We start from the raw sequence: 22,103 nt of genomic DNA on the forward strand, positions 1-22,103 counted from the left end.
TTTCACTAATGATATTTTAATTTTTCCCCCATTACTTTGTGGTCTTCCACTTTCTCAAACACTTAGAAAAACTGACCAGAAAAGTCATTGGAATGGCCTGAAAAGAAGATTTTTAACCCACTGCACAAGGATGAAACCACATTTTGCAACTGCACTGCTTTGGTTTGCTTTTTGTTGTGGGTTTTTTTTTTTTTTCAATTGCAGAGTATTTTTCTCCTGACCATTAAACCCATTTTTTTCACTAGTATCAGTACAACAGAGCCACGTTTTACAGCTGGAGCCCACAGCACAACCCCAGAATATCAGCTGTTTTAAAGTATTCTCACTCAGAAAAGTTAATGATTATTTACAGAGGTGGATCTCTGCTTTTCCACTCCTCCTTAAAACAGCATTTATTCTTAAATACCAACATCTCTGGAAGTTTATGGCTCCTAGAGGTCAGGAAAACCACCATAAGCAGCCATACCATCCCTATGACATAACTTTATTAAACAAGAGCCCACAATAGGGAGGTGTTTCTCTATGCACTGTCCTCCCCACTTTCACAACAGTTATGGGGCTTCCAACTCCAGTGGTTTCAAGAACTCATAGCTGTGCTACATTCCTTTACCTCCCTGTTCTGCAGCAAAAGTCTAATTAATCAGACTGCAACAGTCCTTCCCCATGGAAGATGAATTTGCCTTCACAACAACACGTGTAGTTCAGCTCATGATACTGGAAAGGAATAATAATAATAATAATATGCATCACTCATGTGAATCAGGGGAAACATCATTACAAGACATCTGTCAACAACAGAAAGCCCATTTATTTATGGAACTAGAGGAAAAATAAGGATAATGATGTCCAAACTCCATTTTATTGCCAGTTAAACGCAGAAGTGACTAGTTTTTGAACAGTTAAAAAAAAATCCCAAGTCCCGTTTGCAAGCTTCCATTGATACTCAGGTCAGTTGTTAAAGATATGTTTCATGAATACATGAGATTGTGTAAAAAAGGTTGTGGCTATCTGCAGAACCTACAGATGAGTCTGATTTGTTAGAGAAAGCTCAGGGTCATCACCTTGTTGGGAAGCCCTTCACATTTTCGCTCACTGTCTCATTTCAAATCCCACTGTTCAAATTCTTTGAAAGAACCTTTGTTTTCTGGCAGCCTACAGAAAAGACACCCCGAACATTTTCACAGGTTAAAGTGTTGAAAAGTGACACAAACTGATGATCACATTTTTCAAAAGAGGTACTCGCAGAGAAAAGTATTTCTAAAAACTGAATACCCCAAACCAGGCTAAAAACACTTCATGTTCCTCAAAAGTCTCAGATCAAAAAGGACCAATATAGAAACCAAATGTACTGTACAGAGCATTACAAGTATTCATCCACAGGAAAAACATCAGTTCCCTGAAAAATGGAATGACCATCACTACATTCCAGCAGCACTTCGAAACAGTGCACTCAATTGCACATCACTAAATCTAATATGGAGAATAAAAACCAGATTAATTACAAAAGGTTTACTAGGAGTTTGCACTATATAGCAGCAGTTCAACAAAATAAGCTTAAGAAAGCAATTCCAGCAGCAATCACTGCTTTCACTTCCAGTAACACAGTCTGTACCATATGTGTGCTGATAAAACTTTTTGTAGAGAAACTTAGAATTCTTCAATTGTACACACAGTATTAACAAATTTTGACTTGTGTATCTCCATTCCTCAAATAAGCAGAACAGATATATTTGTTTTTCAGGGAAGACATTGCAAAAATAAATATAACCCAATAAATACATGGCAGGGAATATCCAGACATGCTGACTAATAGAATAAGCTTTTTGTGCAGGAAGTAGAATTTGGGGCTAAACACTGACCAAGAAGAAACAAGAACAGTGACATGTTGTCTCTCAAATGATCTTCTCTGTCTTGGAATGTCTATCAGGCAGAAGGACCTCAGTGAAGAAAAAGAGTATATGATTGTGTCATTGCAGGCTGGAGGAGTGATTTAAAGCAAACTAGGTAGTCTTATTTTCAGGAATTCTTAATCAATGATTCTTAGTTCAACTGTCAACTCTACAACACTAATAAAAAGTGTTCTTTTAACAAAATATTTTCAAATTAATATCCACTATCAGTTGTTAGAATCTGAAAAACAGAACATGATAATGATAAGGTGCAGGACATTTACCATACCTCAGCTCCACCCATCCATTTTGGTTCATCAGGAAATTCAGCACATAGGATATCTTCTGACTGGTTTGTTCCTAATACGTGGTAATGCAGCTTTTGATGCAGATTAGTGGAGGTCTCAGTGCCTAGTGAAATGCAGATATTTAAACCACTAAGTTCTCAAAGAAATCCAACAATCATACGAAATCCCTAGAAACTTCTGTATCCCTCTGTATATAAAAGAGAAATTCAGAAGAGAGAACTAGGAATGGCTCCACACTACAACCATTCTGCTCCAAACAAACACCCTCCTAAAAAACCAGATAAAACTTCACGCTGGAAACCTGTTCAAACAGTATCCCTTTCCTTTTACTGTTGATAATACCTTCTTCAAATTTGAAGATTTATCATTTCAAGCTTTGCTTTCTAGAAATACAAGCAAGCAAAGTGATGAAAACCAAGAATCCCTGCCACCCTCTAATGATGTTTTCATTTCCTTTTCACCCAGGGCAACTAAGAGGAGATTTATTGCTAATTAACATTCCTAGAAACCTTCATACTTCCATTTGCTGAAAATATAAAAGTGATGTATAGGGTGCCACTTTTATTTATTTTTTTAAAAATTTCATTCTTGCAACATTTTCCAACACTTTAGCTTTTGAACTACAAACAGGAAGTAAAAAAACCCTCAACAAAACAAGGTTGGTATCTATCTTGCAAGTCTGGCAAAATTATAGGTTTCAAAAGCAAATACAGAGGTAAAAATCAGGTTCTCTCCAGTTTAACGAAGAGAACATTTCCAGAAGAAACTGTTCAGTAGTTCTGCCTTATCATAAAAGCTGCTAAATTCCTTCCCCACTGATGCTCCACTGCAATTCATTCCACTTTGTGTGGTGCTACTTGAATTTAGCTAGCATAAACCTTTTGTTTTGCTTTGCTGTGAACCACAGATGAATTAATCTGGTTGAACAACAAAAACCTTATGCCCCACATTGCTATTCATCAGGTCAATCTCTCAGAGCAATTCATCTAGGCCCACACAAATGGGTAAGGGGAAAGATCTAAGTAAGCTGTCACCAGACATCAAATTGTAGCCAACAACACCAACAATATGGAACCTGAGTAAATCATCCCAAAGAAAAAGAAAAGGAGCAGCAAAGTTTTATGAGAAAAAGAGGGGCAGGAAGACAAGAAGGGACTCGCACTAATTGAGCATAGGCTTTTGCCATAAAAGACACAATTTGATCTCTAATTGCATAACCAATACAGCTACTTATCTCAGCATAAATTTGTAGAGATTGTTTATCAACAAACATAATTATTTGTTGCACCAATTTACTGCGAAAGTGATTTTGCTTCCACATGGCACACAATTAGTACAGTCATACCTACCATCACTTTTCCCATCTTGTTTTGGGTAGCAGTTATAGAACATGCCTTTTCCATCATGGGTCCATGCCATGCAACTGAATTTAACTCTCTCCAGTGTATCTGGGAGATCCTCAGGACCTTCTACTTTCATAAACTTGATAGTAACCCAATCAGAGCCACTAGAACTCAGGCCATAGGCAAAGTATTCACCGTCTTCGCTGAATGCATAACCTAGGAAATCGGAAACAAACAAAATGAAGAGAGATTAAATTGGGATGCTAGTTAAAGGAACTGTTCATCAAACATTGAGAGAAGGTTTATTTTCTAAAAAACAGTGCAAGCAACTACATCTGCTATCACATGGGATTCACAGCACTTTTCCAGTCTCTGAGTGTACTTCTCAGTTAGTTCACAGATCCAAGTTTAGGCACGGATACTCAGTAAGTATCCATGTTCAGTGGCATAACTTATACCCAACATCTGAATTATGGTTTGAATCATATTTCTTCTACTTCCCTGAGTTTGGCAGGAGGAGCTGGAAAATGAAAATGCACAGGTACGGAACTTGTGTAAAATTTTAAGAGAGAAACAGTACCAAAGAAGCTAACAGAGATGCATGCTATGTATCCTGAAATAGTGTAAACACCACCTAAAAGATGGAGTCACTGAAAACTAGACCCTTTTAAACCCTGAAAACTGAAGTAACTGGGAAACTTTGCCACTAGCATGCAAGTGGTTAATTACCCGTATTCTCAGCTAAGAGCTCTCATATATATTTCACTTTATCCAAACTGTGAGGAATAAAGAGCTTCTATCATAGTTGATAAGGATCAAATTCATGCTTGCAAATCAAGTCAGGTGAAGAGACTGAATTATCACAGGCCTGTACAGACCTGAAAGTATCTACCAAAAAACGACCTAAGAAAAAATAGCCAGAGATCTGCCGGGATGAACCACGCTTCTCATAGAGATATGATGGAACTCCGTTCATTCTAGTGTCAGACCCATAGTTATACCCTAATTCCCCAAGCACGCGTAAGCAAGCTCCATACTATTGGGTTACAGCTACTGTTCACACGGCCTTTAATAGCAAGCAATTGGTTACAGATTGGTTACAGATTAATATGCACATAACTAACATAAGGCTTTCTCTTTCTATGGTCAGCATCCCCCTCCGCAACATCCTGTCGGCTTGCCACATCAGCATTGCTCGTCTCTTTTTTTCCCTAGTCAAGGACAGTTCACTAATGTAGCTTGGATTGTGCACGTATACATGTCCCTGTTCACTCAGCCATTTCTCTACAAGAAAATGTTGCATTTCATAGATACGGTAGTTTTGAGAGGCACCACTGTGCCACACCAATATATTCTCCCCCATAAGAACATAAGAGTGGCCATTCTGATTCAGAACACAATTCCACCTAGCTGTCCTCAGGAGTAACCACAATGTGGTGCCTACACAACTAAGAACAACCATATAATCATTGTATCAACCATATGGAACCATATGGAACAACCATATAACCATTGGGTTGGAATGGATCTTAAAGATCATTTAGTTCCTACCCTCCTGCTGTAGACAGGAACACCTTCTGCTAGACAAAGGGTGCTCAAAGCTCTGTCCATCCTGGCCTCCAGTGATGGGGTATCCACAACTTCTTTGGGCAACCTGTTCCAGAACCTCACTACCTTCACAGTAAAGAAGTTTTTTGTAACAGCTAATCTAAACCTATTCTCTTTCAGTTTAAAGCCATTCCCCCTTGTCCTACCACTTCATGCCCTTGTAAAAAGTCCCTCTCCAGCTTTCTTATAGGCGCCCTTTAGGTACAGGAAAGCTACTATAGGGCCATCCCACAGCTTTCGCTTTTCCAGGCTGAATAATCTCAACTCTCTCAGCTCTTCATCATAGAAGAGGTGCTCCAGCCCTCTAATCTTCTTCATGGCCCTCCTCTGGACTCCCTCCAACAGGGCCCAGATTTGGATACAGTACTCCAGGGAGAGTCTCACATGAGCCCAGTAGAGGGGCAGAATCCCATCCCTCACCCTGCTGGCCATGCTGCTTTGGATGCAGCCCAGGATTAAATTGGCTTTCTGGGCTGCAAGCACACACTGCTGGTTTGTGTCCAGCCTCTCATCCACCAGCACCCCCGAGTCCTTGTTAGCAAGGATGCTCTCAGTCTCTTCATTCCCCAGCCTGTGTTGATACTGCACAATGCAAGCACAATAAGAACAAAATACAGGAATAAATGCGAGAACAATGCAAGCACATGTAATATTTCCCTCAAATATTCTTACCACCTCCAACCATTTTTAGTTTAGCAGACTTTTCCATGCAGTAGTTGGCTAATACTCCTCAATGCTTCCCTTCTCCTTGATTATGTCCAGCTTGCCTTTTTCCACCACCACCATCCATTGCTAAGGGATTCTACAGATCTACTTCTTGCAGCATAAACAATCACCTTCTTCTGTTTGCTTTGGGCCTGACTCCCACTGCTTTCATTTGATATTCCCTCATTCTTCTAACAGAAAAAATGACTAATTAGCCCTTATTCCTTCTCTCCATCCTATTGCATGCCACAAATGATTCTGCAGACCTCTAATATCTTTGCTAAATTGTCCCTTTTCCAAGCTGATTAATCCAGGCACACTCCGTTTCTTCCCTTGATTGTTCCTACTGCCCTCCTCCAAACTGCATTTCAGAGCCCCTTTTGAGCTGAGGAGACTGGGACTTGATTTAGTATTCAATGGCACAGTATAAACTCCTGGGTTGCTAATCTAATAGTGTCTCCTGTTTTGTTCTTTATTTCATGGAATCATAAAGGTAGGAAAAGAGCTTCAAGATCATAGACTTCAACCTTTGACCAACCACCACCTTGTCAACTAAATCACAGCATTGAGTGCCACACTGAGTTGCTTCTTGAACACTTCCGGGGAGAAATTTCTTCCTTATAAATAAATTGATATTTGGTGTGCTTGTTTCACTTCTACCAAGAACCAAGTTGACATTTTCATGTATTACACTCCAAGCATTGTTCCCAAGAGGTTATGGTGAGCTCAAGAGTTTGCTCCATCCATTCCTCCATAAATGAGGTTAGGATTGTTTGTCCCCTGTGCATCACTTAATTTATCTGCACAGAGACTTTTACCCGTTAATTTATTGCCCACTTATTATTATTATTAAGGTCTTCCTGCAGCTCTTCAGTCATTCTTCAGCCTGGAGTAACTTTGTATTGTCACCAAGCTCTGCTACCTCACTGCTCACTCCTTTTTCCAGTATGTAGCAGCATACTGAACACTGCAAGTCCTAGCATAGTCCCTGACAAGGCTTTTCTGGTGATTTCCATTTGACAGCCCATCAGTTCTTCCTTTCCTTGCCCTTAAATCAATTATTTATCAATACCAGGAGTTCTCCCTCTTGTTACACAGCTGTTGGTTTTCTAAGTGCATTTGGAAGGAAACTATGCCATAAGTCTTCTAGAAATACATAGAGATTATATGAATCCAATATCCACAGATTAAGGCAGGACTTCTCAATAAAAAAAGCCATATTGATTCTTTTCAACTAGGTCACTCTTAGAGAAACATTCACTAATTCTGTCCTCTGTTTTTATTAACTGTCCTTGAACAGACTTAGAGGACTTTTAGGTCCCAGAGTCTGCTTCTACAAATCAGCAACTAGGGAGTGTGAAAATGGACAGCTAAGAGAAGTTACAGTCCTAGTGAACACCAACAATTTTGTGACCATAAAAGTTAATGCCATGTTCCTTCACAGTCTCTAACTTGCTGGCTTGTGTTAAAGATGCAAAATACAACTTCAAGGGAACTAATCAATATAAATACATAAACTTTTTGTCCTTGCTATGGACAGCTTCAAGAGCTGCTCATATTCCATCGGAAACCTGTTGTGAAAAAAAGCACTGGGAAACTGAACCAAGTTAATTGTGGATACAATGTAGATTTAGAAGTGTTCTTCTAAAACACCATACAAACCCACACACAGCTATTGTGATTACTTTGATTAAATTTTCAACTTCTGCTGAAGACTGAGACTTACTCAGCAGGAACTGCTGTCTCACTAACCTCGTAAAGCCACAGTGCCATCATCAGAAAGCTTATTTGGATCGAGAAAAACTTTGGCATCAGCATCCAAGGAGTCTTGTACATATAAAACTCGCTGATTCTGGAGCCCTGTATTGTAGAAGTGAAAATACCTAAAAGAACACAAGAGGGAAAAATTAAGTAGGAAGAACTCTGATTCTCAGTTAGGCAAGCACAAAAAACTTGTATGAGATTGTCATGAAGTGAATAAAAGACAGATGAATATGTTAGGGAAACACAAGTTTCACATCAGAGTAGGAATCATGGCTAGGATGCATCCAAAATATCCTTTAAAAATAAAAGCTGCATTTGCCACAGTGCATTTCAAAGAATTCTAAGTATACTATAAACTCCACATAACTGTCTATGTTAAACATTTCTGGCAGCTGCAGCATTTCTCTGTTACAAGTACTGGCACAGGTTCCCATCCCTTATGTTCTCAGGTTTGTCATTCATATAGCTGCTTTCAACCCATACTGAGTGACAGACTTATGTTCAAATGAAACAGAATGAAAACTGTTTCATTTGTATTTACCAATGCCCCTAAAGATGCGTTTGAAAAAGCTGCAGGAACAGACAACTACAGAGTTGCCTTTAGTGAGTGATACTCTTCCTATCCTAAGACACTACAGATCTCAAAGAAATTAACACCCATATTCTCTGCAAGTCAGAGGTACTACATTTTTCTTCCTTCATAGAACTTTACTACACAAACATGTGACTTAACAAACCAGACAGCGGCTTCACCTGGGGGAACAGGGGAATTTATGAAGCAATGTTCAAACCTCAAAATCAGTACATATATTCCCTAAGACTGACCAGTACTTGGGTACAAACTTGGGTACAAACATGGTGTCACATAGGTTAGCAAGCGTAGTCCCGGAAGGGATGTCCTTGCTAAGGGGTGCTTACAGCTTCCTCTGGGACCTGATAGAACCTATCAGCTGGCCAGTTTGAATATGGACAATTCTCTAAGCCACTTAAAGTTGTGATCACCTCTGTGATCCACATTTAAGAATAGACAAACTCCCCCCCAAGCTCTCTCTCGTTTCCGGCGCTGGGACAGGCGGCTGCAGGCCCCGTGTGGGGGCCAGTGGGCCCGGCCAGGCCCTGCTTGGGCCAGGCCGGGCCGGGCCACGGCCATCCTGGAGCCGATGGACCTGTTCCAGCCGTGGAACCCCCCCCACTGCCTTGCCGTGGGCAGCCGGAGCGGCTCGGCTCTCCCCCCTCTCCACTTCGATAAGAAAAATTCAACATTCCAGCTGCAAAGCTGCAAGGCCAAGGTGAGATTAACCCTTTTACTGCTGTGAAGAGCTGAAAACCTGAGGGAAGAGAGAGAGGAGATGCTTAAAGCTGAAATTCTGTTGTGAAGCTATGATATATCAGAGTATCCCGTTGTAATTTCATGAAGATATGGGGGGGTGGAGCGGTCAACTCGTGCTTGTTAGCAAAAGCACCTGCGCTGAGATAGGCAGATGCTGACGCAGCTGTAATTTCATGAGAAGTTTGGACAAGGAGAGATGGAAGCAATGAGGACTTTTGCTCCAAATGGGAAAGGAGAAAACCTCAGTTCCTAGAGATGCTCCCAGATATAGTCCTAAAGATGAAGATGAGGAAGACCCTTTGCTCCCAGGGAAGGAGAAGGGCCTCTGTTTTTGTTTCTGAACGGCTCAACCTTAAAATTGTACCCCAAAAACCTTCAAGAGTGGACCCTCGAAAGCAGTTGCGGGAAAAGCTGCAAGTCGGGGGAAAGGACTCACACGCAGGCAGAGAGACTCCTCTTCCTAAATGGACTGAACAATATTTGGAAGTGGGCGGCTGTCTCGTTGTGATAATGTTTTCATAGCATGAGCAAGAAGAGACTTCTCTTTCTAAATGGACTGGACAAGGTTATTATGGCAGTGGTAAACAGACTGAACATCTTAAGGGTTGTCTTTTTACATTGTCAGTGGGAGAAGGGAGGAAGGTGGGGGGAGGAGGAGAGTTCTGAAGGTGTGGTATAATTTTTTTTCTTCTTTTAGGTCTGTTAATAAACTTCTTTATATTCTTTCAAGTTTGGTGCCTGCTTTGCATTTCTCCTAATTCTTATCTCACAGCAGATAAACAGTAATGAGTATTTTGGACCAAGCCACTACACATGGTAAAGCCATAAGGGGAAAATACACTCACAAAGGCCTTGTTAACAATATCAGTAATACATTACTATTACAATATATTTATATATATATATATAAAATATTTTATATATATTATGTACAATAACAATATAGTAATACCTTAAAAGTAATAACAAAAATGTTCAGCAAGTGTTAAACTGAAAGATTTAAAAAAATAGAAGAAAAAGAGAAGTAATTTTCCATTTGACCATGCATTTTCTTGCTAATTTCACCTCTGCAATGCTGGGCAACAAGCTGGGAAGCAAAGGTCAAACAATGAGACAAACACAGCACCTCCCTGGGCACCCTCCCTTTCTGCAGCCTCTACAGAACAACTCTTCACACACTGTCCTTTAGCAGCTGTTCTTCATCCAGAAACCAGAGTAGTTAAATTTAAGAATTTTTAAGTGTCATGGGAAGTTTAGAAAATTCTTGAAATAGAATAGTTCCTTCCCCCACACCTCACTTAGTGTTACTTAACTTGGTAGAGACCTCTTGATCACCTCAAACACCACAATATAGGGCTTTTCTGTATTATTTTTGAACTGCTCTGATTTAAGTCCAGGACATGCCAAGAAGGAATATCACTCAGAAAGACTAAAGAGACATCTATTAAAATCAATGTAAAGTGTCATAAATTACAAGCACATTAAGCTCCTGGCAGGACAGTCAGCTGCATCAAATTAAGAACTTGTATCTCTTAGCAGAGACTGTATTTATCATTGCCATGAGCACTTCTGCAACATTAAGCCTTAATAGCACTGAAGGTACTGACACCCAGGCATGTTTGCACTGCGCAGGGAGAATGGGTCAGAGAATCCAGAGCAGTCACTGACCTGACCTGGTCACCTGCTACATCTGCAGGAGCATCACATACAAACTAACAAGCTTTGCCTGACTCACTCAATAAGGCATACATCTCCAGATGCAGCACTGTCCTAAACAGCTCCACTGCTTCTGAGCTTAAACCTCACACCTCTATACACTGACATGCTGTGCCACATCCATGACAATTTAAATCCACATTAAATCCACAAACAGTTTGGGTTCACTCCCTGCCATATAGCTTCACAAAATCCCATACAGTACAGAATTTCCCTCCCATAGTAACAAGTATCTGTGCCTTCCTCACAGCACAGATCACTAGAACAAATCCCTCTCAGTATCTGTGTAGAAATCTTAAGGCAACAAGATATCCTCTGCTCTTTCTCATCATCTGTGGATGATGGTGAACACATAGCTGGCACATCTGGGTGCCCACTCAACACGGATCAAACCAATTGAAAATATTGAAAAAGATTCTCTGTGTTTCCTGTGACTAAGAGTGGCTGGTTGCTTGCACTACCCCTTTTTCAATTGCTAAAACAATCTCTAGATGTTATTAAGTTAATAAGCAGTTTCACCCCTTTACTTCCTTTCTCTAGAAGCTTTCTGGTGTTTCTAAAAGAGATCACATAAAATTCAGTAGCAGCTGCAGTCTCCAGACCTTGAGTAAGACACAGAAACACCACATCTTGACCTAGCCACAGATTAAAACAGGGATGTAAGTAGGCTAGGCACTGGAATATAGCAGGATTTCTTTATTTCTACAAAGACAGATCTTTTTGCATCAGTTGCTTTAAGTCCTTCAAATGATTTTTCCCTTATCCCCTGCAGCTACAGGAACAGTTTTTCACAAGGGAATTCCTACTGCTTTTCACTGGCTATGACTAGACAAAAAAAGCCCACTAGCTGCTCAAAGAATGACCAACATAAGAGCAGTGTTCTAGCAAATATGTGGAACAAAATGCACATGAGGGGTTATGCTGTTTTCAGATGATGTGCCTATAACTATACTAACAGTGACCAAGCTTTTCTGAAAGGAACTCCTCAAAGCTTTACCTTCATAACAATTATTCTACAAAATCTGAGTTATGATAAGCTCACCAATTATTATTCTTCCTATAGAAAGAAAAGACAACAAAAGAAGAAGATAATATGACTGGAAACTGGAGAGAGACAAGCACCTTGGGCTCTCCATCATGCAATCACACGTTAACATTGGCTTAGTTTTCCTACTTCCCAACTATAAAGAAATAAATACAATTTATAACTTGTTTTCCTAATTAGAAGTTGCCTCTGACTTGCTTCACATTCATCACAACCTAAAAAGACATTCCTCACATACCTTTTTCCTTTCTTGAAGTGGCAGCTGTACTTGGGATAATCATAGAGCTCAGTCATTCGTTCCTTGAACAGTCCTCTGACAGGACACTGCTCAAGAAAGGGTACTGTGAGCTTGTTCTGAGCCTCCACAAATGCCTGAAAGAAAACAATCAAAAAAATTTGAATTCAAGCAGAAATGCATATTTTCTACAGAAAACATTTTCAGAAGAATGCATCAGAGTCATCTTTCCCCCATACAGATTATGCAGTGTCACACATGAAGCATCCTACGTGCTTATTTGCATTATGCTACAGTTCTTTAATAAGACTCAACTTATATATTGCATAATGACTCTCCAGGGCATACACTGGGGTAACCAGCCAAGGACAAGACCTTCCTGCCTTTCCCCTTAAAATACCCCAAAAACCCAAAACAAAACCACAACAACCAAAGAAACCCTAAGCAAACAAACAAAAACCCCCAAAACCCGAAGTAACAACCTCAAAAAGAACACCATGCTTTTAAAAATCTCTCCCCATATTTGCCTAAATGACAAATATTGCCCACAGACTGCACTATTATTTCAGGAGCTGGGAAAGGTTTTAAGATGGCACAAAATGTCATGTGCATGATCTGTTCATATTATTAACATAACACACACAATTACTCCCAGCGAATATTTCATGAGAAGCCCGAAGTACTGTTCACAGATCAGTTCTTAGGAAAAAAATACCTAATCTCTGAAAACTTTGGGAAGTCTGTTTTCTTTAAAACACTCCAGCTCCCTGTCACAAACACTTAAGGACAGGGATCAAAACCATTACCACTCCAGCTGTTCATTGCATGCATGGAAAACCTGGTGCTCTGTTGGTGTTTCATCATCCCTACTTATAGCATGGTATATTAACATAAAATTAATACCTAAGCATCTTAGGGTGAATCACAGCTGCTAACAAGCAGATGGGCAGGCTTTTCTGTCTCTAACATGAAGCAGGTAGGACAGGACACTGTGTATGGCTGTAACTCACAGCCAAATGCCACAGTGGCAGCTGCAGTGTCACCCTTGGACTCCAGCCGCTCACCTTCAGCACGAAATCCCGTCCACTCATCTCTTGCTTACACGGGGCTCTTTCCCAGAAGAGGGTTTGAAAGAGCCTATTGTTTCTACCTGTCCTGAATCTGTCACACAGCAATCAGATCAATGCATTTTAACATCTGAGTTACACTTCATTGCAGGGCATGACCCACAGGAATAGCAGGGCTACAATCCACATTGCACAACTTGTGCTTCACAGACCTTCAGAAAAGCCAGCTGCTGTACAGACAGAGTACCTGGCACACACTTACCAGCTGCTATCAGTGTTTTGTCACAGAATTAATATGTGCATAGCACATCCCAGTGGTAAGCCAAGCAGCCACCACGTTCTACTGCTATAACCGTCCCCCCATCAGATGGTGAAAGAACTTAATCAAATCTCCCCAAGAATTATGTGTATCTGAATTGGTTTTCTCTAAATGGAAACACATGAATTTCAAAGACCACATACACAAAAATCTGGACAATGGATCCCACACAAATAAATTAACTTGTCCCAGTGCTGTGACATTTACAGGAAAATGATGGCTTATAAAGACATGTGTAAGACCATCACCATCCAGTGTACTGAACGGGCAAAAGCACTTTCCAGTTGCATGTAGTGAACAGAAACTGGCACACATCTTAGTTTCATCCGTCAATAACAGGACCAAAATGGTAACATTGCTGCAAGGGTATACTGGAACTGTTTGTTACTCACTTTTAACTGCACAGACACATCTTACCACATCTGCTTTCATTAGTGATATTCAAAGAAGAAACACAGACTTTTCCTTACAAGCATTTGTTGCACAAGAGCATGCTTACATACTAGCTATTACACTCACAACTGTATCACCAGTAATTTTGCTTTCAGGAACTTAATAGATTTTTCTCATTTCCAATTACTATACACTAAAGGTTCCAAAATTAATTGTAAAAGGAATACCAGTGCTGTATGAAAAAGGAGGAAGGAATTACAGATTTTTCAAAGAGTTTTACGGAGAAGAATACAGTCCAGTCTGGAAACTTTCTGTTTCCACACTTCTGGGCATAAGGTTGCACTCATGTTTAAAAAGCAATACATAATTGAAATGTTGCTCTAGGTAAAGTACAGGAACATATGTCAGCAGAAACTCTCACAGTAAACAACTTCATCTACCACACCGAGCTAAACAGATGCCACCCAGGCTACAGGGCTAACAGTAACCATACACCTTCATGAACCGAGAGAGAAAGATTTTTATTGTACCTATAGGTACCTCCATCTGACAATGTATCATAAGCCTTGAACCAGGACAGACTTTGCTAACAGAAGAAAGGACAGAATAAGGGTCCAAGTAAGGCAACTCCTTATGGCTCTTTCGGAAAATAAGGTAATTTGAAAAACAAAACAATTTCTGAAGCATTGTACTAAGAGTAGAGATGACCTACTTGAGGCTGAAGTGTCTGGCCATTACTTACATAGGCCAGTTGTTATTTTAAACAAATTGTTTAACTAAATTTCATCTAAGAAACACACACCACAAATTCTTTTTAACCATGCTTTTTTACAACCTATCAGCTTTCCACATTCTACTAAGCTACTCTATCAAGATAACTATTCCACTGACAGTATGACAGTACACTTTCCAAGAAAGTCTCAGAACAGAAACTGTTTCAACATTACCAGTTTTTATTATTAGTCTGAAAAGTATTTACAGTTTATATATATATATTCAGTCAAGCATAGTTCAGTGCAACTCTTACAAGAGAGCACATACCTAAGTATTACAAAATACAAAATAAAATTAATCAAACTTCTTGTGACTTGCCCCTTAGCATTTACTCTTTTAGTGTTTAACAAATAAATATTCAAAGTACAGTCGGAAAACTTATCAAAACATGAACAAAACACTACTCTATTATAACTCCAAATCCATTTAATTGTAGATTTGAGTGTTTCAGTTCTAGTCCTATTTCAAATATACACATGTTCAGAACAGTACAACCCAACCCCACACGATCCCTGCTTTTTCATCACTTGTCCATCCCTCATGTCTGGAACAAGCTCAGCATTACTGCCTACACTGTCAGTGAGTTAAGGTACTGTATATGACTGACATAGCAGCAAAAGACTTTGCTGTAGTCTAAAAAAGAGCTTATTTCCCACAAAGCGTTAAAACAAACCAAGAAGCTGAAAGTCCAAAGCCAAGACAACAGTGAAAGTGTGGTTTTGCAGTTTGTGGTTTATGTCATTACCAGAAGTGTTTCACCTGTGTAGCACATTTCAGCTATGCTGGGGATGTTTCCTCAATTGGTTTTAGAAGTCAATGGCCAAACTGCAGCAGAGCATGAATTCACATTCTGCACTTCCCTTCCCCAAAGTGAGACAGGAACTTCCCCATCTGAACAGGGGTTCATTTTAATTTACATATCTGGAGAAGGGAGTTTGTTTGCTTATAGCTGCCCTTGACTGCTCCAACCAAGCACACACGGGAAGAAAAAAAAAGGTGATACAGTAAAGCACATAGATTGTGAATATGGAAGTGCACACTTCTTGAACAACAGCTTTTCCACAAGATATTGAAGATGTGACTTCATGAGTGGCTTTATTAGCTCTGAGACTGTGCATTGGATCTGCTTAGCCATCTGCAGATTTCAATAACCTTTTTTGTAGAAGATACATGCACTGCATACATAAGACCATCGTTGTGACCCGGCTGAAAAATTTCTAAATTTGACTTTCGCCTAATTAAAAGTAGACTGTGGGTGGCTAGAAGAGGAAAGATCCCATTCTTGGACCATCTTAGATCCAACTATCATGTGGCCTTTGGGTGACCTAGATTAAGCACATATGTCAATAGAAAACTAATCCACAAACATGTTCGCTCCCAGAACATCACCTTGTGATGGTTATACCCATGCAAGGGAGGGACAGAAGCATTCGTATCAGTGCAAGAAGGGGAGGGAAGGCAGAGAAAAACCACACAACCACTTAACTTAATGGAAACCTGCAAATTATACTGGGTCAGGTACAGCACCATCTTGCACTCTACTCTCACTGCAAAAAAACCTGATTAAGCCAATTACAAAAAAAAATTCCACCCTTCTATGTTCACTGTTTGTAAACTGCTAGCTATCAAGAGTCCACATAATCATTTGGACTAGTCACAGAAAATAAATATAATTTTTTATACTCATAGCTGTTGTGGGCAATTTCCTTCATCTCAGTCCCTTTAGCTCTACAGTGGATATCAGGTGAAAGCACCATGGACGTTTCAGAGTTAAAACCAATCTCACACACCTTTGCTTCTTTCTCCATGCTTCGGGGAATAGCAAACTTTATGCTCTGCTGACTCAATACAGAAACTAAGTGAAGCCTACTCATTTATTTTCTGTGAGAGCACCAATGTTTGACATGTCTATTCCTGCTACACCTAGAAAAGCAGAATCCCAACATATTTATGTATCTATTTGACAGCATTTTTTCTGACCTCTTCTACGAAAGAGGCAAACCAGCAAAATACTTTAATTCCCTTTGTCCAATAACTCCTGAAACTTTGGAATAAAATTATATACTTGCATACTTACTTACACAGGAACTCTTTCCGCTCCTTTTGTCATACTACTACTGCACAGCAAAATTCTGCCAAGGTGTGTGGTTTTTCCAGTGTAGGCAAGTAAGATATAACAAGACCTTCATTCCACCAATATGACAACTTGTGTCTGGGCTGCTGCATTTTTGTGAGGATATTGTAATTCCCTTTCCTTATTCTGCCTCCTGTATAAACTACAAGGTCTGGAGAATGTGATTCACTGTCCTCCAACTGTTCTCACCCAACCTGTTCACAGTATGTGGCTATAGTATTGAATACAGGGACACAAGAAATCAGGTCTTTGTATTTTCTCAATCCCTAATCTTTTACAGGATCCCAAAAAACACTTTAGTAAAGTGTCTGTAGGGCATCTCGAAAAGGAAGACATAACCACACATACATCCATCTCAATTTGGCACAAAATTATCCTGTGTTTACTGTTTCTTAAAGATATCAGAATTAAAAAATCAGTATTCTCCCAGCTTTCTAAATATCTCATTTTCAATATTAATGTCCATGGCAGAGTTTTTCACTAAAACCTGATCCCAAATCAACCTTTTTAATCCACATGAGTATTTATATATGCTGACAGATTTGCAAGTAGGGAAACAGTTCCTAACTGTACGCATTTTATCTTGCTCTTGTCAGTTACTGTAAGTTCTATTTGACCAGCCTCAGGCTCATGAAAATGTATAAGGTAAGCACATACGCAGAAGAAGCTAGAAGGAATCTCACTAATGGAAAGCCACACTGTTGGATATTTTTGAAAGGAGATCCTGCCCTTCATCAACTTCCTGACACAATCATGCATGCTGGGTAGATGCCAGTGTTTCAGATCTGGAGCTACAATTGTCACTAAGTCAGTAGCCATTGCAGAGGAAACCCCCTCCACACTGTCACCTACCACTTTCTGGCCATCATCCCTCCAACCCCCCATGCCATGAATATCAAAGCAACTGGCTCACAGACATTATTTAACATGATTCTCTCTCAGTGAAAGACTGGTTCCAGCAGCACATTCTCACTATACCACACTGCAGGCTGAAAACACTGCAACACCTGCACTCTGTAATAACATACACTAACAAAGCCTAACTTCAGGAGGAAAATGTTTTTGGTTTTGCCTTTAAAAATGAGTTTTAAAAAATGCACTCACACACTTTGTCAGTTTTTGAAGAAAGCAAGCCAAAGAAGCTTTCCTTCTACCCTTTCCTAACTATTTTATTATGGCAATTTTAGATTTTAGATGTACTTAAGACAGTGGACAAAGCACCCTAAAATTTAAGTGTTTCTCTTCAGTATGACACCACCACCTTGAACATTGAAACCGGCCAAGAAAAATGGGTTCAAGATAAACAAGGATTTAGTTTTGCAAATTCTGTGATCTAAGTTATACAAAGCGTTCCGGACTTTCACAGAACCATGGAATGGTCTGGGTAGGAAAGGACCTTGAAGATCATTTAGTTCAACGCCCCTGCCATGGGCTGGGACATTTGCCAGTACACCAGGGTGCTCAAAGCCCCATCCAACCTTTCTCCCATTAAAACACAGGGACAAAATAATGGCATTGCTGGTGTAATGGGATATCACATGATGTACACCTTCATTCACTATGTAAGTTTTCAAAAAAATACTGGCAGGTTCTTCAAAAGCAGAGTACCAATGCACCTGGTCTATAGAAGAGAACCATGTGAAAACAGCCATTCCCATGCAAAGAAAGGTTACCTTTGTCTGTTCGCTATCGGGATCTTCAAGCCAGCAGTACGGATCACTGATTTTACATCCATGGTAATCCGACACCTGAATTTATAAAAGACAATAATTTTAAAAACGACATGCACACAAGCAAACTCTATCCATCAAGCAATGACAGTCAGCATGATGAAGGGCATTTGGAATTTCACAAAACCATACAGTGCTAAGGAGCAAAGAAAGAGAGAACCAACACACTGCTCTCAGGTGAGTTACTAATATTACCATTCTTTGCTGAAGGCATCACAGCAGCAGAGTAGTCCTCAGAGAAAAGCACAGAGCACCAGAAAAATGGTGAAATGCACAAAAATTCCTTCCACGGGATAGATTAGTAGGCAAAAACGAAACCCCACCAACCAAACCAAGATCCCTAAGGTTTTCAAGCCAAATTATAAAACCTCATTACGGGGTGTACCCAAAATATGGTTCCTGGTTACACAAACGGTCTCTGGTTTAGCCCTCCCCACTACTCTTGCCCACAAATATGTGCATAATGTGTATAGATATAAATAGTCATTTTTTTAAAAAAATCAAAAGCCCACCCCCCCAAAACAACAAACAAAACAAACAAGCCACAAAAGATTAACCCACGTGGTTGAATTTACCTTCTTTCTTCCTCCAATACACAAAAAAGGATTAGATATCTGCTGCTAGGGCTTGCACAGGTCAGCCTTTCAGTCAACTACGAAAGTAAATGCTTCAGGATTTTTTCCAGCTGTGGCTCATATCGGCAAACATTTTCGTTTAAATGCAATGTAAATACTTCCCCAGCCGGTGTCCAATGCACAGAGGAAGGGAAAGAAAATCGAACCCATTTTAACCAAACCTACACCGTAATCCCGTGTGCATCCAGGTACGGCGGGAACACAGGGAGATGGGACTATGTTACAGACGTGCCATCCTATACAAATAGACTATTTGTTCCTTTGCTGACGCTGCTGCAGCCCGGGCGGAGGCCTGGGTTTCCCTGACACAAGCCGCGGTACCGAAGCTCCGGGATGCGCCGTGCGGCCGCTGCTCCTGCACCCCCGGTGCCGCCGCCCGCCCCAGACCGGCTCCCGGCCCCGCACACGCGGGACGTGCCCGGAAGCACCGGCGCCAGGGCCCGAATCCCGCCCTAACAAGCGCCCGGCAGCTGCCGCGGCCCGCGGGCGTGACAAACCCCAGAGCCTCTGCACGGAGCACGCCGGGCGTTCAGCGGCCGCAGCCGAACAAAGCCCCGAGAGCCGAGGCAGCAGCCCCCGCCCCGAGGCGGCCCCGCGGGGATTGCGAGCCGGGTGCCCCGCGCCCGGGCCCGGCGGCCGCCGCACACCGGGGGCTGTCCCAGTCAGCGCCGTACTCACAGCGGTCTCGTCGCGGTACACCTCGGGGTACTGGAAGGCCTGCATGGCGGGCTGCGGCGGAGAGCGGTGGGAAGCAGAGGAGGAGGAGGAGGAGCAGGCGGAGGAGAAAGAGGAGGAGGAGGCGAGGCGCGGAGGCGGCCGCGGGGCTGGGGCTGGGGCCGAGTTTCGGGCCGTGGCGGCAGCAGCCGGCAGCAGGCGCGCAGCGCGGCACAGGCGGAGCGCCGGCGCCATACGGCCGCCCTCTGCCGGCACCGCGCCTCCAGCACCGCGCCGCCGCGCAGCGCCCCCTGCAGGCCCCCGCCGGGTAGACGGCAGCGGGGCGGGGCGCGATGGCGGCGGCTGCGGGAGCGGCGGCTGCGGGAGCGGCGGCTGCGGGAGCGGCGGCTGCGGGAGCGGCGGCTGCGGGAGCGGCGGCTGCGGGAGCGGCGGCTGCGGGGTGGGCCCTGCCGCCCCGCCGCCCTTGGTCTCTGCTCCCCCTCCTGGTCACCCTCCTCTAGCGGAGTTGTGTACCTGGCACCACCCGGGTTCCATCCTACTTATAGTAAACGTTTGCAAAAAAATAAAATCGCAGGTTTTTATTATTTTTCCTCTCGGCTCCCCAGCCTTGGCACACGGTGAAGGAAGAGGCTCGGGTCTGGCTCGCAGAGTTCCACTCCATGTTGACCGGAAAACAGAGCTGCTTCCTGGGTGGGGTTGATTCTTTGATTCTGATTCTGTGGCTCAGGCAGCTCGAAGCCAGGTCACAGAATCACAGAATCGATTAGGCTGGAAAAGACCTCTGAGATCATCAACCTGCGACAGAACACCACCTTGTCAACTAAACCGTGGCACTAAGTGCCACATCCAGTCTTTCCTTAAACACTTCCAGGGATGGTGACTCCACCATCTCCCTGGGCAGCCCATTCCAATGTCTAATCACCTCCTTCTGTGAAGAAACTCCTCCTGATGTCCAAATTAAACCTCCCCTAGCACAGCTTAAGACTATGTCCACTCGTTCTGTCTCTGGTTGCCTGGGAGAAGAGACTGACCCTCACCTGGACAGAACCTTCTTTCAGGGAATTGTAAAGACTGGTAAGGTCACCCCTGAACCTTCTCTTCTCCAGGCTAAACCCGGCTTGGGCCACTCAAACCTTTAGTGCACTTCCATCGAACATGTCTCTGCAAGTTTCCAGAGACGCCCCTTCACCCTAAAAGCAAAGGACAAGTTGGCCACCTGGTCCCAGTGAAGATGGCCACTCCAGAACACCAGCCCGGCTGGCTGGTGCTTGTGCCTCTCACCCCCAGTGTCAGGGCGTGTAGTCCCACGCCAGCCCCGACTCTGGCCTGTGCAGCCAGTCTGCATGAAAGGGCACCCAGTAAAGGAGTTTCAAGTGGATGACTTCAGGGTCACCCATGGGGTGTTTATTTTACAATAGGATTTCCTGGGTCGGAAAACTTGCAAACATTTTTCCTCCAGGGAGAGACCAGGTGTACTCCTCCTGCACAGTGGAAGCATGAAGGGGACAGGAGGTGCTTTGGCAACATGGCTGAACTGTTTTTCTTCCGAATGAAGCTGCTTCCCACAGCTTTTGCCAAGCTGTCCTGTCAGCCTGGGGGACTTCACTGCAGCTCTTCTTCCAGAGTAAACTCGTGTGTATGTGTGGTTAATGGCACCAGCTGGAGACACAGAGGTTTGTGTGTGGTCTTTAAAGGTCTGGTCAGCCCAAAGAGTGCTCATGGTTATTAATAAAGTAACCACCTGGAATGACAGTGACCTTAAACATTTTAGAAATGGCATCAAACCTTTATGATTATGAGCTGAGAACTGTGTCTTGATTGCCTTCACTTAATGGAAAGAGTTACCATCTCTAATTGGACATCCTGTGGAGGCTGAGGGTTGTGTACACATGAAATATTCCAGGCCCGTAGTGGTCACTAAGTGACATAACCATGTTCATCATCTTTGCTTACATCCTAAACAACACCTATGCAGCTTCTTTTCTCTCATCCCTTCTCTTCTGGTCATTTTTCCTTCTTACCGTGTTTCTTTGTTAATCTTCTCCCTTTGCAAGGCAGCAGGGCAGCTGCTGATTACAACTACACGTTTTCTTCTGGAGCTCAAGAACATGCCACCAGCAAGGAGGTTAATGGCAATGCCTTGACATGCCCGATGCTGATAAAAGCTTGCTAATTGTCTGAGCAACTTGCTTAGGTAGATACTGGCAAGCCAAGGCTATTTCTGTCTAAAGCTTCCCAGACGGAATTGTATGTGCACACAAATTTGCATCACGGGGAGAATTATTATCTCAATACCTCTGTCAAGCATTTGGCTTGCCAGTGTGCAACACAAGCTGTATGTGCACAGTTTGTCTGGGAGTTTTGGGAAGCCGACTGCAAATTCATTTCATAGACAGCAGCGGCCGTGCATCTCATTCAGAGCTGCAGTTTGCT

At 42.3% G+C, this 22,103-nt stretch overlaps 1 protein-coding gene across 1 annotated transcript in view; it reads right to left on the minus strand.

The window, feature by feature from the left end:
• LOC125323191 (prolyl endopeptidase) overlaps window positions 1–19,887 on the minus strand; it is a 94,520-nt gene extending 74,633 nt beyond the window's left edge. Inside the window, exons 1-6 of the mRNA XM_048297929.1 lie at window positions 19,674–19,887; window positions 18,304–18,378; window positions 11,947–12,080; window positions 7,606–7,736; window positions 3,547–3,756; window positions 2,179–2,300 (exon numbers count right to left, since the gene is read on the minus strand). Of these exons, the coding sequence (XP_048153886.1) occupies window positions 2,179–2,300; window positions 3,547–3,756; window positions 7,606–7,736; window positions 11,947–12,080; window positions 18,304–18,378; window positions 19,674–19,718 (717 nt within the window). The 5' untranslated portion in view covers window positions 19,719–19,887. The remainder of the gene's footprint in view (window positions 1–2,178; window positions 2,301–3,546; window positions 3,757–7,605; window positions 7,737–11,946; window positions 12,081–18,303; window positions 18,379–19,673) is intronic.
• Between the last annotated feature and the right edge of the window lie 2,216 nt (window positions 19,888–22,103).

This window comes from Corvus hawaiiensis, chromosome 3, assembly GCF_020740725.1.
Source record: "Corvus hawaiiensis isolate bCorHaw1 chromosome 3, bCorHaw1.pri.cur, whole genome shotgun sequence".
Lineage (NCBI taxonomy): Eukaryota > Metazoa > Chordata > Aves > Passeriformes > Corvidae > Corvus > Corvus hawaiiensis.